Source organism: Culex quinquefasciatus, chromosome 1, assembly GCF_015732765.1.
Source record: "Culex quinquefasciatus strain JHB chromosome 1, VPISU_Cqui_1.0_pri_paternal, whole genome shotgun sequence".
Taxonomy (NCBI): domain Eukaryota; kingdom Metazoa; phylum Arthropoda; class Insecta; order Diptera; family Culicidae; genus Culex; species Culex quinquefasciatus.
The window spans coordinates 59,589,250-59,603,902 of NC_051861.1; the positions used below are offsets into that span (position 1 = coordinate 59,589,250).

General features: G+C 38.2%; 2 protein-coding genes across 2 annotated transcripts in view; both read left to right on the top strand.

Annotated features, from left to right (window-relative positions):
- The window catches only part of LOC6054476 (syntaxin-binding protein 5), a 430,924-nt gene that overhangs the window by 200,976 nt on the left and 215,295 nt on the right, over positions 1-14,653 (top strand). The window contains exons 6-13 of the mRNA XM_038260959.1: positions 1,964-2,171; positions 2,237-2,312; positions 2,374-2,534; positions 2,598-3,060; positions 3,190-3,268; positions 3,329-3,445; positions 3,518-3,660; positions 3,720-3,906. Coding sequence (XP_038116887.1) covers positions 1,964-2,171; positions 2,237-2,312; positions 2,374-2,534; positions 2,598-3,060; positions 3,190-3,268; positions 3,329-3,445; positions 3,518-3,660; positions 3,720-3,906 — 1,434 coding nt within the window. The remainder of the gene's footprint in view (positions 1-1,963; positions 2,172-2,236; positions 2,313-2,373; positions 2,535-2,597; positions 3,061-3,189; positions 3,269-3,328; positions 3,446-3,517; positions 3,661-3,719; positions 3,907-14,653) is intronic.
- LOC119769103 (116 kDa U5 small nuclear ribonucleoprotein component-like) lies at positions 75-334 on the top strand. The gene has a single exon (XM_038261006.1). The coding sequence runs from the start codon at positions 107-109 to the stop codon at positions 305-307; it is 201 nt and encodes a 66-aa protein (XP_038116934.1). The 5' UTR covers positions 75-106; the 3' UTR covers positions 308-334.

Consider the following 14,653-nt stretch of genomic DNA (forward strand, 5'->3'; position numbering starts at 1 on the left):
GGGGATTTTTGTGAGTTTCTGAACATGTACGTGTAGAACTTTCAATCACTAGAGCTAGATTGACCACATTTACACGGGGGTGAAGTAAAGTGGAAACTATCAGGACATGCTGAACTGTGACCAGACTGCGCAGTTGATGGTGCACAGCTCGAAAATATATCCGACGGAAGATTGCACGTTCTTCCACATGTTGGCGCGGATTATGAGCGGGACGTTGCACGCCGGGCAGGAGGTCAGAGTTCTCATGGGCGAGGAAGATTCCCGTACGCTGTGGGTCGGGCGGTTGTGGATCTACGAGGTGCGTTAAAGGTCGAGTTGAACCACGTCCTCGCCGGGAATCGAGTTCCCATCGACTAGTGCATCGTCAAAACCTCGACCATAACCGATGTCAACATGAACGAGGACGTGTTTATCTTCGCTCAAGTTCAACACCCAGTCTATCATCAAGATAGCCGTCGAACCGGTCAACCCGTCGGAACTCCCGAAAATGTCTGCGCATGGTCAACAAATCTTACCAATTACTCTCGACTCGGGTGCATGAATCCGGCGAGCACGTTATTCTCGGCAATTGTGAACTCTACCTGGGCTGCGTGATGCACGACCTGCGCAAGATGTAATCCGAGATCCGATCCGGCGGTGGCCTTTTGCGAGAGTGTCGTCGAGACGAGTTCGCTCAAGTGTTTCGCCGAGACGCCCAACTAAATGATTGCAATTATTGCAAAACCGCTAGAGAAGGGCCTGGCCGAGGACGAGGCGAGTTCTTTCAGGTCAACTATGACTGGGAACTGCTCACATCACGATCGATCAAAATCGGACATCACCAGCCCAAACATCCTCGTCGATGACACGCTGTTCTTCGAAGCGGACAATACCCTGCTTGGCTCCGTCAAAAACTCCATCGTGCAAGACATTCAGTAGGGCTCGCGTGATGGACGACTCTGCGAGGAACCCATTCGGAACGTCAAGTTCAAAATTACCGACGAATCCGTCGCCCAGGAAAGTTCGACCCTGGAGGTCGCCAAATTATCCCAACCGCCCGCCGAGTCACCTACTCCGCTTTCTCCATAGCCACACCCCGCCTCATGGAATCGTATCACTTCGTCGAAGTGCAAGCCCCCGCCGATTGCGTTTCCTCCGTGTACACCGCTCTTGGCCGGCGACGTGGCCACGTCACCCTGGACGCGTCTCCGGTTCCCCGCCATCGATTCGTTTGGCTTGAAACCGACCTGCGAACGTACACCCAAGGCCAAGCCTTCTGCCTGTCCGTCTTTCACCACTGGCAGATCGTCCCCGGCGATCCGCTCGACAAGAGTATCGTCATCAACCCACTGGATAATCGTCCGAACCGACAGCACGCGCAACCTCGTCGACGAACTCTTCAACTATATCGGCAAGTTTCACTCGGTAGCCCTCGTCCACCCGTAGTCAATTCCGTCGAATTCCGCCAAACAAGATCCTCGGCTCAAATGCTGAAAATGATAATGATAAGGTTAATGATAAAATTATAATTCAACACAATTAAAATTCAAATAAAATCGGCAAAAAACTAGCCCAAAACGACAATTTCCTTTTCACTGTCATTCCGAACCGATATCCGTCCCCGGAACCATTTTTCTGCTTTCCTGGAGGATTTTTCCGGTACACAAAGCATGTCAAATTTGACATCGGCTTCACCATGTTAAAATTAAGTTCGGGTACTCGATGTCAAATTTGTATGACTACGGTTTGCGCCGTTTTGCTTGGATCCACTCAAATTTGAGTTCCCCTGGTAAGCGTGTGTTTACAACTCTCAATCGCAACTTTTTTTTAACTTTAAAAACTGCTCTACGTATTCAGACCGTAGTCCCAATTAGCCCCACTTGACGGTGCTTCGATTTGGGGATAAATACTTGAAAACATATTATAAGGGTTTTATCAAAATGTATCAAGTGACAATGTTTTTAATTTTTTTTTTGCATTTCAGTTGTTGATAGGATTTGAAACAGGTCAATTAGTTCTATGGGATATGAGAGGAAAATGTGCAGAATTTCGATGGATATCGCAGGAACCGCTTTTATCGTGCTCGTGGCATCATGAAGGAAAACACTTTTTTTCATCGCACACCGATGGATCTTTGTGTACGTGGCCTTTAAAACTTTCACCTAAACCTCTAGTGCATGGTTTTCCACACGGTAAGTATGATAGCTTTGAATAACGATCACTTTGTTTTAATTTGTTCAATCAAATACTATTTAAGCTAAGACTAATAAGGATGGAAAAACAGAAACATGCAATGCAATCCAGAAAGTGGAAGTTAAAACAAATAGACTTGGGTAGGTACACATTTCTCAGCTGCACTTTGTTGAGTTACTAAATTTGGAGATCTTGTTTCAGTGAACAATTTACAATATTCTCTGGTGGCCTGCCGACAGAAAAGTGTAGCAGTAAGTCTCATTGCATAACAGTATTAGTTCAAGGCAAATCAACCACAGTATTAGAAATGGAACATCCAGTTATAGATTTTTTTACAATTTGTGAAAGTCCTTGGGGAAGTGGTGAGTAGCTGCACCTTCACTGAAAGTGTGGACTTATTTTTTTTTCTTTTTGCTTTATTTCAGATTTACAAGAACCATACGCCGTTGCAGTCCTGCTGCAAAATGATTTGGTACTGATAGATTTGTTAACACCCGGTTATCCCACATTTGAATCGCCTTATTCCATGGATATACATGAGTCACAAGTTACTTGTTGTACATACCTAGCAGATTGTCCATCTGATTTGGTTCCAGCTTTTTACTCAGTAGGAAGAAATACTTCTAACCGCCGTTCGGGATATTCGGAACGGGAGTGGCCAGTAAATGGTGGAGAATGGCAGCCAACTTCATGTAGTTATTCAGAAATTGTCATGACTGGACATCAAGATGGGTCTATCAAGTTTTGGGACTCGAGTGCTGGAACATTACAAGTGCTTTATAAATTAAAAACGTCTAAAATATTCGAGAAATCCAGAGTGAGATCGATGGACGTCAGTGATGACGATCCTTTATCTATTTCGGCGATATCTTTATGTGCAGAATCAAGGTAAGGGTATTTTTTAACAAAGCCAAATGTTCTAACATCGTTGTAACATACTTGCATCTATTTGAATTGGGAAGCCTAAACCAACGTGATGAGAACTTTTTAAGAGCCAAAAATACTTTTCATTTTCAGAAAATTATGTACAGCCACCAGTAGCGGGCATGTAGTTTTATTCAAGTTTAGGAGAGCTGAAAGCACGGGAGATATTGCCGTATGTAACGAAATGGTTTTATTTTAACAATGTAATACCTAAACTTTGGTACTCTTTAAGGTACTTGAAATTCCTATATCTTATGAAAATTCAGCAGAAAACGATGGCAGTCCAGATTGTGAGTTTGTTCCAAAGACACTGCCAAAACAATACGATTCAATGGATAGCGAGAAAAAGGTAGTTGACTTCGTAAAATACAACATTCAGCGTGTTTATACTTTTTCTTTTTAATTTTCGATAAACTCACAGTGTAACGGAATTTTGAAAGTCCGGAGTGGACCACAAAGGAAACCACCAGGTTTTCAAGCTCAATTAGTATGCGTAACTCCGTGGACACAAGGCACGCACCCTGGTCAAATAACTGCACTCACAATAAACTCCAGCTATGGATTGTAGGTATTATAAATAGAGCCATAGAATCTTATTGAATGTTTGATTTTTTGTTCTCCAGAATGGCATATGGAAACGAGTATGGCCTTGCTGTAGTAGACATTGTGCAAAAATCGTGCTTAGTAAACTTATCTACACAGGAAATTTATGGTTCCTTAGATTTATACTCTCGAACTCCCCGGAGTCCAAAGCGATTAGACAGTGTCCAATCAAAGGAAGATCATATGCGATCACCAAGTATAGATCAGGTATGTTGAACGTAGCTATGGATGTGTGTTCTCCAACTCACTAGCATGTTCCGATAAACTTTGCTAATAGCTCATCCTACATTTTCATCACTATACAGATATAACTAAGCAACTTCTGAAAATATAATAAAATAGCTTTATTTTTAAAAACCTTCTTAAACATGTCAATTTATTTACCAATTTTGTTGTACCGTCAGTGGGGCACGGCTTGTCTAAAGGTTATTTTTATAAAACTTGAATGGAACTCGGTAATTCTTTCTGGAGTTTGTAGGGGGGACTGTCCTGAGTCAGGGAAACTGTTTTTCAAAAAAATCTATCGGTAAAAATTGATTTTATCTCTTTTTAAAGTTTTTATACAATATATTCAAAACAAATATCATGGTTCTCATTGCGCGCTGTTTCTTTTGCGGTGAATGTACATTTTTTTATGGATGTCAACAATACTAATCGGAGTGAATCATGAATCTGTCTATAAAAAGAGTAACCAGGATGGGCGAAGTTTGTGTAAAATTTTGTAAATAAGTTGGGCCATTCAATTAATTTTCGCAGGCCAAGGATTGATACCTAAGAGCATGCAATGGCACTGACCTTGTTGCGTGCTCTTCGGTTGACGTCCACGTAAGGAACATCCTGGAAGGAGCGTAACTAACTACATCCGTAGTTCTGTTAGATCATCCGAATTATCTTGATCAGAACAGTATAGCTCTGGTTCCTTGCGAGTGTCCTATTTTCTTACCTCCACGTTGGCTTGGTTTTCATGATGACCTAGCTGGTGGCCTGTGGAAACGGATCGTAAACCTTTGACCACCGCGGGTCAGAGTCGAGACGGCTAAAAGAAAGGGGCGCAACAATGTAGGAAAGGGAAGTAATTTGTGATTGTAGACGGTATTGTTTTGATTCGCAGTATGTTGAGTCAACTGCTGTGGATGTACCTGAAACATCGCACAACGGGGTTTCTCTTCTTTCCGTTTTTATCTACCATTAGAGAGCCTGGAGCTTGTTAGAAAACGGACGTCTCAGGCCTGAATTGCCAATCGAGGCGCGGAAGCTGTCAAGCGGAGGGGCCTATCGAGCAAAATCCTTTGTCTTTTGCTCGATTGGTACCTCCGTTTGAAAGTTCTCGTGCTTCGATTGGTGCTTTTGGTTTGAGGTGTCCGTCCTCTAATAGGCTCCAGGCTCTCTATCTACCATCTATATTCTGTTTATTTTGTTTCACTGATTCTCTAACACGCCTTCTGTTTATTATCGTCCATTTGTTTTCGATTTTATTTTCTTGATTCTCTTATTTCTCAACGCTTTTCCACTCTATTTACTAATTGATGCTGCTGTAACAAACTGTCTGTTTTCCCTTAATTTGGTAGCGATGTCAATTTTGTTTATCTTTATTTATCTATTTGAATAATTTTTCATCTGCCCTATAAATTGCCCTTATACAATCTAAGCTTGTTTGTTGCCTCTATTTATTAACTATTGTTAATTTCTTTATCTACTTCATTAATTACTATCTTTCTTTTACTATTGATTCTTCAAAAATATATTTCTTTCACTGTCCATTGTTTTTAATCTTCACAATTTTCTTTAAAACAAGTGAGGTTTGAGCCCTTACTCAATTTTTGGAATGATCAAAGAATCAACAGAAATATTACTATTGTACTTTTGAAAAACTTTTATAAAATGCTTAGGACCAAAAATTGTAACAAAACACCGCGACAAAAGAAATAGCAACATATAAACACGACTCAACACTAGGAATGATTTCAGGAGAAAACAATAAACAGTAAAATAACAACTAGTTTTTGAATTCAAACTAAATATAAAACAGTGTTTGCTTTAATGAAAGTTGATAGGCACACTTTAAATGGTTAGGCGCTTATACTTACATCAAACCCTACGTAATGTACCACCCCCGGCCGAGTTAAAATGCGTAACCGGAAAAGAAGGTGTGCATGCCTGGCACGAACACTCAAAGCGTGTTCTAGCGTGCTGCTCGTACTGACTCAGAGCAAGGGTGAGATGTAGGTGTAAGGGCAGTGCGTGTTCGTCGGGAACCTAGTGCATAAGATCGGTCAAGGCCCGTTCTTACACTGAAAATTGCGAATTGCGAATTGCGAAGTTGGGCCATTCAATTAATTTTCAATTTTCCTAAATATTAGAGTTTTGCCTTCCTCACCTCAATGAGGAAAGGCTATAAAATCACTCATAAAATGAACTTCTTTATTCGACCTCCTAGACCCACCTTCACGTATACCTATCGACTCAGAATCAAATTCTGAACAAATGTCTGTGCGTGTGTCTGGATGTGAGTCCGTGCACCCAAAAATATGCACTCGATTATCTCCGGACTGGTTGAACCGATTTAGACTGTTTTGGTCTCATTCGATCCGTCTTGGTGTCCCACAAGACCCTAGTAAATATTATGAAGTTAAGAAAAGTACTACAAAAGTTATGCTTAAAAAACAGTTTTAGCTAATCTTCAGAAGATTGTAAAAAGGGTTTTTTTTAATTTATATTTATTTTGATTTTCTCTTCCATGTACATTCATTCAGTTAAAATATTATTGAGTGTCCAATCACAATCGATGACTTTTCACCTCAATTTTAAATATTTACAAGCAACTTTCATATATTCATGAAATATTGTAGCTTTCGCTATTCAGTGATTTCAAATGTAGGAGGTCCTACATGTACAAAGGGAAAAGGGATACCTTAAAACTAACTTATAAACTATATAAAGAGCGGATCAATGCAGCTGAAGACTGCAATGATTTTTGTCGAAATGCATCAATTATCTTATTGGACATAACATCCAAAGTGTCAATTTCGGCTAATTGATGAAGTTCACTGGTGCTGAACCAGGGAGGAAGTTTCAGAATCATTTTCAGAATTTTGTTCTGAATCCTCTGAAGTTTTTTCTTCCTGGTTAGGCAACAGCTTTTCCAGATCGGCACAGCATAAAGCATGGCAGGTCTGAAAATTTGTTTATAAATTAACAGTTTATTCTTGAGACAAAGTCTAGAATTCCTGTTTATAAGTGGATACAAACATTTAATATATTTGTTACATTTAACCTGGATACTTTCAATGTGATCCTTGTAAGTAAGGTTTTTGTCAAAAGCAAGTCCAAGATATTTCACTTGATCCTCCCACTTTAAATTTACCTCATTCATCTTGATAACGTGATGACTTTTTGGTTTAAGAAAATCAGCCCTTGGTTTGTGAGGGTAAATAATAAGTTGAGTTTTTGCAGCATTTGGAGTAATTTTCCATTCTTTCAAATAAGAATTGAAAATATCCAAGCTTTTTTTAATCTTCTTGTGATGACACGAAGGCTTCTACCTTTGGCGGAGATGCTTGTATCATCAGCAAAAAGTGATTTCTGACATCCTGGGGGCAAATCAGGCAAGTCAGAAGTAAAAATATTGTATAAAATTGGACCCAAAATGCTTCCTTGAGGGATGCCGGCGCGTACAGGTAGTTGATCAGATTTGCTATTCTGATAACATACCTGCAGAGTACGATCCGTCAAATAATTTTGAATAATTTTCACGATATAAATTGGAAAATTAAACCTTTTCAATTTCGCAATCAAACCTTTATGCCAAACACTGTCAAATGCTTTTTCTATGTCTAGAAGAGCAGCGCCAGTAGAATAGCCCTCAGATTTGTTGCTTCGAATTAAATTTGATACTCTCAACAACTGATGAGTAGTTGAATGCCCAAGGCGAAATCCAAACTGCTCATCAGCGAAAATTGAATTTTCATTAATGTGCGTCATCATTCTATTAAGAATTATTCTTTCGAATAATTTACTGATAGATGAAAGCAAGCTAATGGGCCGATAGCTTGAGGCTTCAGCAGGATTTTTATCCGGTTTCAAAATCGGAACTACTTTGGCATTTTTCCAACTACTGGGAAAATATGCCAAATCAAAACATTTGTTGCAAATTTTGACCAAGCTACTTAAAGTTGCTTCAGGTAATTTTTTAATTAAAATGTAAAAAATGCCATCCTCACCAGGGGCTTTCATATTTTTAATTTTTTTGATAATAGATTTTATTTCATTCAGATCCGTATTAAAAACATCATCTGATGAAAACTCTTGTTCAACAATATTCTGAAATTCTATTGAAATTTGATCTTCAATAGGACTCAAAACATTTAAGTTGAAATTATGAGCACTCTCAAACTGCTGAGTAAGTTTTCGAGCTTTTTCCCCATTAGTTAATAGAATATTATCACCATCTTTTAAAGAAGGGATGGGTTTTTGAGGTTTCTTAAGAACCTTTGAAAGTTTCCAAAAAGGTTTGGAATAAGGTTTAATTTGTTCGACATCTCTTGCGAACTTTTTATTTCGCAGGAGAGTGAATCTGTGGTCAATAACCTTATGCAAATCTTTTTGAATTCGCTTCAGTGCAGGATCACGAGAACGTTGATACTGTCTTCGGCGAACATTTTTCAGACGAATCAGAAGCTGAAGATCGTCATCAATAATGGGAGAATCAAATTTGACTTGGACTTTAGGAATAGCAATATTCCTAGCATCCAAAATTGCATTAGTTAAAGATTCCAAGGCTGAATCAATATCAGCTTTGGTTTCTAAAACAAAATCATGATTTAAATTATTCTCAATATGATGCTGATACCTGTCCCAATTAGCTTTGTGGTAATTAAACACAGAACTATTGGGTCTGGTAACTGCTTCATGAGAAAGTGAAAAAGTTACTGGAAGGTGATCAGAATCAAAATCAGCATGAGTCACTAAAGGACCACAATACTGACTTTGATTTGTCAAAACCAAATCAATTGTTGATGGATTTCTAACAGAAGAAAAGCAAGTTGGCCCATTCGGGTATAAAACCGAATAAAGACCAGAAGTGCAATCTCTGAATAGAATTTACTTTTGAATTATTCCAAGATTGGTGTTTGGCATTAAAATCACCGATGATCAAAAATCGAGATCTATGCCGAGTAAGTTTATTCAAATCCCCTTTGAAATAATTTTTATTTTTCCCAGTGCATTGGAAAGGCAAATATGCAGCTGCAATCATAATTTTCCCAAAAGAAGTTTCAAGTTCAATGCCCAAACTTTCAATAACTTTTAACTTAAAGTCACGTAACGTGCTATAAGTCATACTACGGTGGATAACTATTGCAACTCCACCGCCATTTCGATTCATTCGGTTATTAGTTATAACTTTATAATCTGGATCACTTTTCAAATAAGTGCCAGTTTTTAAAAATGTTTCGGTTATAACAGCAACATGCACGTTATGAACTCGTAAAAGTTGAAAAATTCATTTTCTTTCGCTTTTAAAGAGCGAGCATTAAAATTCATAATATTGATGGAATTACTTAGATCCATGATTAAACTTCAGGGTAAGAACAACATCATTCGCAAATTTTAATCCAATCTGGATTGCTTCCATCATGGATGTAGCATTACTCATTGTTTGAATCAAACCAAACAGTGAGTTTTGCAAAAAGTCATTTTTTCAAACGTAACATCGCCGAGATCAGAAGATCCCAAAGCGTTGCCAGCAGAAAAATTTTCAAATGAGATTTGAGGTACCTGCCCAATTTCAGGAAGATTGGTAGAGGATTTAAAATTCGTGGATGAACCCGAACCCGAAACGACGTTGGCATAGGAAATACCATTAGAGTTACCTAACTTTTCCACGGTAGGGGTATTTCTAGCATTGTTCGAGTGAGACAACACGAACGTTTGATTTAAAGATGCAGGTACAACCAGACTTTGAGAAAATTTCGGTTTGGATTTCGGCTGATGCTTAGCACGAGAATCCAAAACCTTTTTTCTGATGGGGCAATCCCAGAAATTTGATTTGTGATTTCCACCACAATTTGCACATTTAAATTGGGTGACTTCTTTCACGGGACAATTGTCCTTGTCGTGAGAAGAATCCTCGCAAACCATGCATTTTGGAATCATGGCGCAATGATCAGTACCGTGACCGAATGCCTGGCAACGCCGGCACTGGGTCAGATTCTGGCCATTACCGCCATGTTTCTTAAAATGCTCCCACTTTACCCGTACATGGAACAAAAACTGAACTTTGTCCAAAAGTTTCAAATTGTTGATTTCATTTCTGTTGAATTGAATCAGATAAAATTGTGAAGTCAAACCATAGCGAGAAATATTCCCGTTTGATTTTTTCTTCATTGGTATTACTTGGGATGGGGCAAAGCCAAGCAACACCTTAAGTTCGTTTTTGATCTCATCCACCGACAAGTCGTTGGAGAGACCTTTCAGGACCGCCTTGAATGGACGAGCATTCTTGGTCTCATACGTGTAGAAATTGTGTTTGTGGTTTTTCAAATAACCAACAAAAGTTTGGTGATCTTGTAGAGATTCCGTCAACAAGCGACATTCTCCTCTTCGACCAAGCTGGAACGAAACCTTCAAATTGCAAGTTTCCTTGCAATTCCTCAGTTGCGTTCGAAAGCTGGCCAAATCGGAGACGGAAGTCACTACAATTGGCGGAGCCTTTACTCGTTTTTCGACGGCAGAAGGCTCAGTACGAGGAGAAGGATCCTTGTCCACAGTTTTGGATAAAATACCGAAACCGTTTGCCAATGGAATTGGAGGATTGACCTCACTTTCAGAATCAGAATCAGACCTCGGATGAGGCTGTTTTTTTTCTGTTTCCGTTAGCCGATTTAGCGTTCAAACGCTTCACCGACGTAACGACCAAATCTTCAGAAGATTTGCGTTTACCTTTGTTTTGACGCATTTTGCAAGCAAAGTTCTCTTAAAAAGATGGCTTCGTTTGTAAAATACAACAAAATTTCAGGTGGGGTTAGTCTTGAAAAGACTGTTTAGAATTTTGGAAAATAACTCAGGTAGTCTTTAAAAAGACTGTGAATTTTGTTTGAAATAACTCTGAGCTTAGGTAGTAAAAAATACCGCAGCTCTAGTGTCCGTTCACCTCGAAGGTTCGCAAGACACTCAATTGTAAAAAGGGTGGTTTTTGTAACCCCATCAAAAGTTATGAGCACTTAAGTGTTATTTATACACTTTTTTGAGGCCGGATCTCAAATATTTTGATGAAAAAGTTGTCCGGATCTATTATGCGACCCATCGTTGGATAGGTAATCAAAAGACCTTTCCAACGAGCCCAAAAGATTGAAGTTATTTATACGCTGTGTAGTGTATTCACTTTATGAATGTGAGGAAAGCACCAACCACCTAAAGGTGGAAAAATGGTGGATTAAGTAACGTTTTTTAATATCATTTTCAGCTCGCGATGAATCATCAAATTTCTCACAGTTATAGACGGGAGTAAACCAGCATTTCGATGCAATTCCTCCACGGTCCAAATTTACAGCTTTCAACAACAGTTACTGTAGATTGGCAAGACACACATAGAATGACACAAGACTCAATAGAAATGGAAAATCCTTAGGGTCCGGGGTCCATGCATCCGTATATCCTCTTCTGGAAAATGGCGTTTAGCGTCCATCAATAACCGCGGATCGGTTCCAAACTGAAGCCTGCTGAAAATTCCAAGGAATAATCAAATCGTACCCTTGGTCCGTTCTACATTCCGAAATCCACTTCCATAAAACGGCTTGTTTCAGCCTGAAGAAGGAAAAGTCAACGATTCGCAGAATGGTCCCGAATCGAAGCCCTCGGTCTGGTCGACACAGAATCTCTTCTGAGCCGGAAAACCCACTGCTCAGAAACTGCAAAATCTGGAGGAAATCTGATGAAAGAAACACAACTCCGTTAAATTTAGTTATTAAAACAAGGCGAAACTTTGCACTTTCACCTCATTTAATTTAATTCGCAAATCAACGATTTCAAACGTTTTAAGAGCGAGTCCACGAGCAAAGCATACCCATCTCGCATCGACCTCACCAATCTGCCTGAAATTTTCAGGGGATGTTTATACATATAAAACTAGCATCTGGCCAAAATATGAGCACTCTAGGTCAACGGGAAGTGGGGCAAATCGGGACACAAAGTTTGAAGGTTCAAAACCGTCAAAAATCTTAAAAAGGCTATAACTTTGGCAAAATTCAATTAAATTTCAAAATTCAAAATGCATCTGAAAGGGCTTAAAAAATGCAACAAAATGCAGGGAGAAGCATCCTAATTGGATAATTCTAAAGGGAGTTATTTGCATTTTAGTGAAAAAGTAGCATAATTTTCAAACTCAAATTAAAAAGTGTTCAATCCAGATATCAACTCGGTTTGACCTGCAGCTTGTAGGGGACATCTGGGACTACCATCTGAGACTGAGAACGCTTTGGGTAAAGCAGTTTAACATGTTAAATAAACACTTTTACTTTTAGTGAATTTTTTTGTGGTAAATTTTTGCTCGGGTGACCCCTTAGATCAGGGGTGACCAAAGTATGGCCCGCGGGCCAAACGTGGCCCGCGAAGTGATTTTTCATGGCCCGCGGACCCATTTTGAATGGTCATGTCAAATGGCCCTTTGACCATTTGTAAAGTGATTTTAGGTTTATTTTATGTATGTTAATGCCAATATTTTTTATTTTCTCTTAAGGGGTTACATACATGTAAATCGGCAAAAAGGTTGGCAGAGGTTGGTATGAGCATACATTTAATTTCTTTTAAATCTATTTTCAGGGCATTAAAATATACATTTACATCTATTACCAAAACAAATTTGAAGACATTTGGTTGTATCATTGCCGAGATATAGCTATTTGAAGTTAGATGTTTCTAAAAACGGGTGCCACGATATCTCAACACTGCTTTGACCAAATCGCCTAAAAATTTTGGTGAAGACTCGTTTAACCAGTCCTGTGCGCATGACGAAGGCCAATTTTCAAAAAGTTTATTTGAAAAAAAGTTAAAAATATTTTTAATGTTTTTCATATAAAAATCCGACAGTTTTTGATTTTTGTATTATTTTTAAAGCAAACTCTCAAAACCGTTCAGAAAGTTTGACAGTTCGCTTTGCGCATGGCCAAATTTTGAACTTAAATCGTCTCTAGCTCAGTTCTGTTACGAAATATCTTCATGAAACTTTCACAAGTGATTGAAAATCATATTTTTAGTGGATTACTTGAATTTTCTGAAATACCAAATTTTGTGATTCTCTACATGTATGTAACCCCTTATTATAAAACTAATGATTTATCAATTTTTATCCTAATTGAAATAATTTTACACCTTTCAATGTTAGTGAAACTATCCTCAAAATTATAATGAAGCAATTTTGTAAATGTCTATTAAACGTTAACATTTTTACTTAGCCGTTGCAAATATTTTTTTTACTTGCCGTTGCAAATATTTTTTGAAGTTTATGTCCCTTGACTCTGACCAAAGTCGAGTGGATTTGAGTTGATAAGACTTCTATTTCCATTAAAATTTTATGAAAAAAAATATTGCCCCTGATTTTTCGAACCAATTTTGAAAGGGGCGACATAAACTTTGAAAAATATTTGCAACAGCCTAATAGCAAAAATGTAAGTATTTCATATTAATTTAAAAATCATGTTGAACCTTAAAAAAATTAATAAAAATTACAACAAGATTTTCTGCTTAATTTTTTTTTCGTCGAACCTTACATTTTTTGAAAATTTTGATTTCAAATCAACTGTACGAGTGTATGAAACATTTTCTTGCTATTTTTTAATTGAAATGTTTACAATGTTATAATTTTAATTTTTATATTTATTTTACTTTTTTTTCCTCCCTTTGACCATGGCCAGATTCGAGGGACAAAAACTTTTTAAATATTTGAATCGACCTAATTTCTGGATAATAATAATAACGAAAATGTTCAAAAATAACAGAAATTAACAAAATAAACATCAAGTGATAGATGTATTTTAAATTGTTTTTAAATTAAAATGAATTAAAGTCATTTTTTAAACAATCAATTTTATATATTTGGCCCGCAAGCTCATTTGAGCTTCAAATTTGGCCCGGCATCCAAAAACTTTGAGCACCCCTGCCTTAGATCCCATTTTCTGGTGATAATTTTATCGTATTCGTGTTCCTGAGACAATTTCACAATAGAAACATGCATAAAAATGTTTATTTTCATCCATTTTAACCCTTTAAAAAATTAAAGTTAAAAAAAAATCTTCGATTCACATTTATTGAAAATCAAGTTCGTTTCAAGGATACTAGATGACACCAGAAAAAAGCAGCTTCTTAATTTTTTTAAACTTTGATTTGCGGGTCTTGGTTGGCTCTGCTGGCCTTTGTTTTTGTCCTCAGCCGCAACTCGGTTCCTTGGAGTAGAAAGAGGTTTGGATGCCCTCCCCATTCAAGCCTTCGGACTCCTAGGTTCGAGCAGAAACTTGCAATAGAGACCACAAAAGACCTGGGGGTCGCTAATGTGGATGGTTTGATTTTATAAAATCACTCGAAAAACGATATTCTTAATTTGACCTCTTAAACCCATTTTCATGTATACATATCGACTCAGAATCAAATTCTGAGCAAATGTCTGTGTGTTTGGTGGGGTGTTGATTAAAATAAAATGCACTGAATTATCTCGGCACTGGCTGAACCGATTTGGACCGTCTTGGTCTCATTCGAGCCGTCTCCGTTAGGGTGCCCAGAAAAAATGACCCCCTGCTCCACAAGCAGAAAACGGTTTTTTGGGTCATTTTAAGCATCTGTGCAAATTTTGAGCGAAATTGGAGCATGAGCATGAGCATGAGCATGGTTGACTGCCAATGAGCTGCTACTCCGTTATTGACAGATCAGCTGAAGTTAAACAATGAATCAAAATGATCAGTGGGAG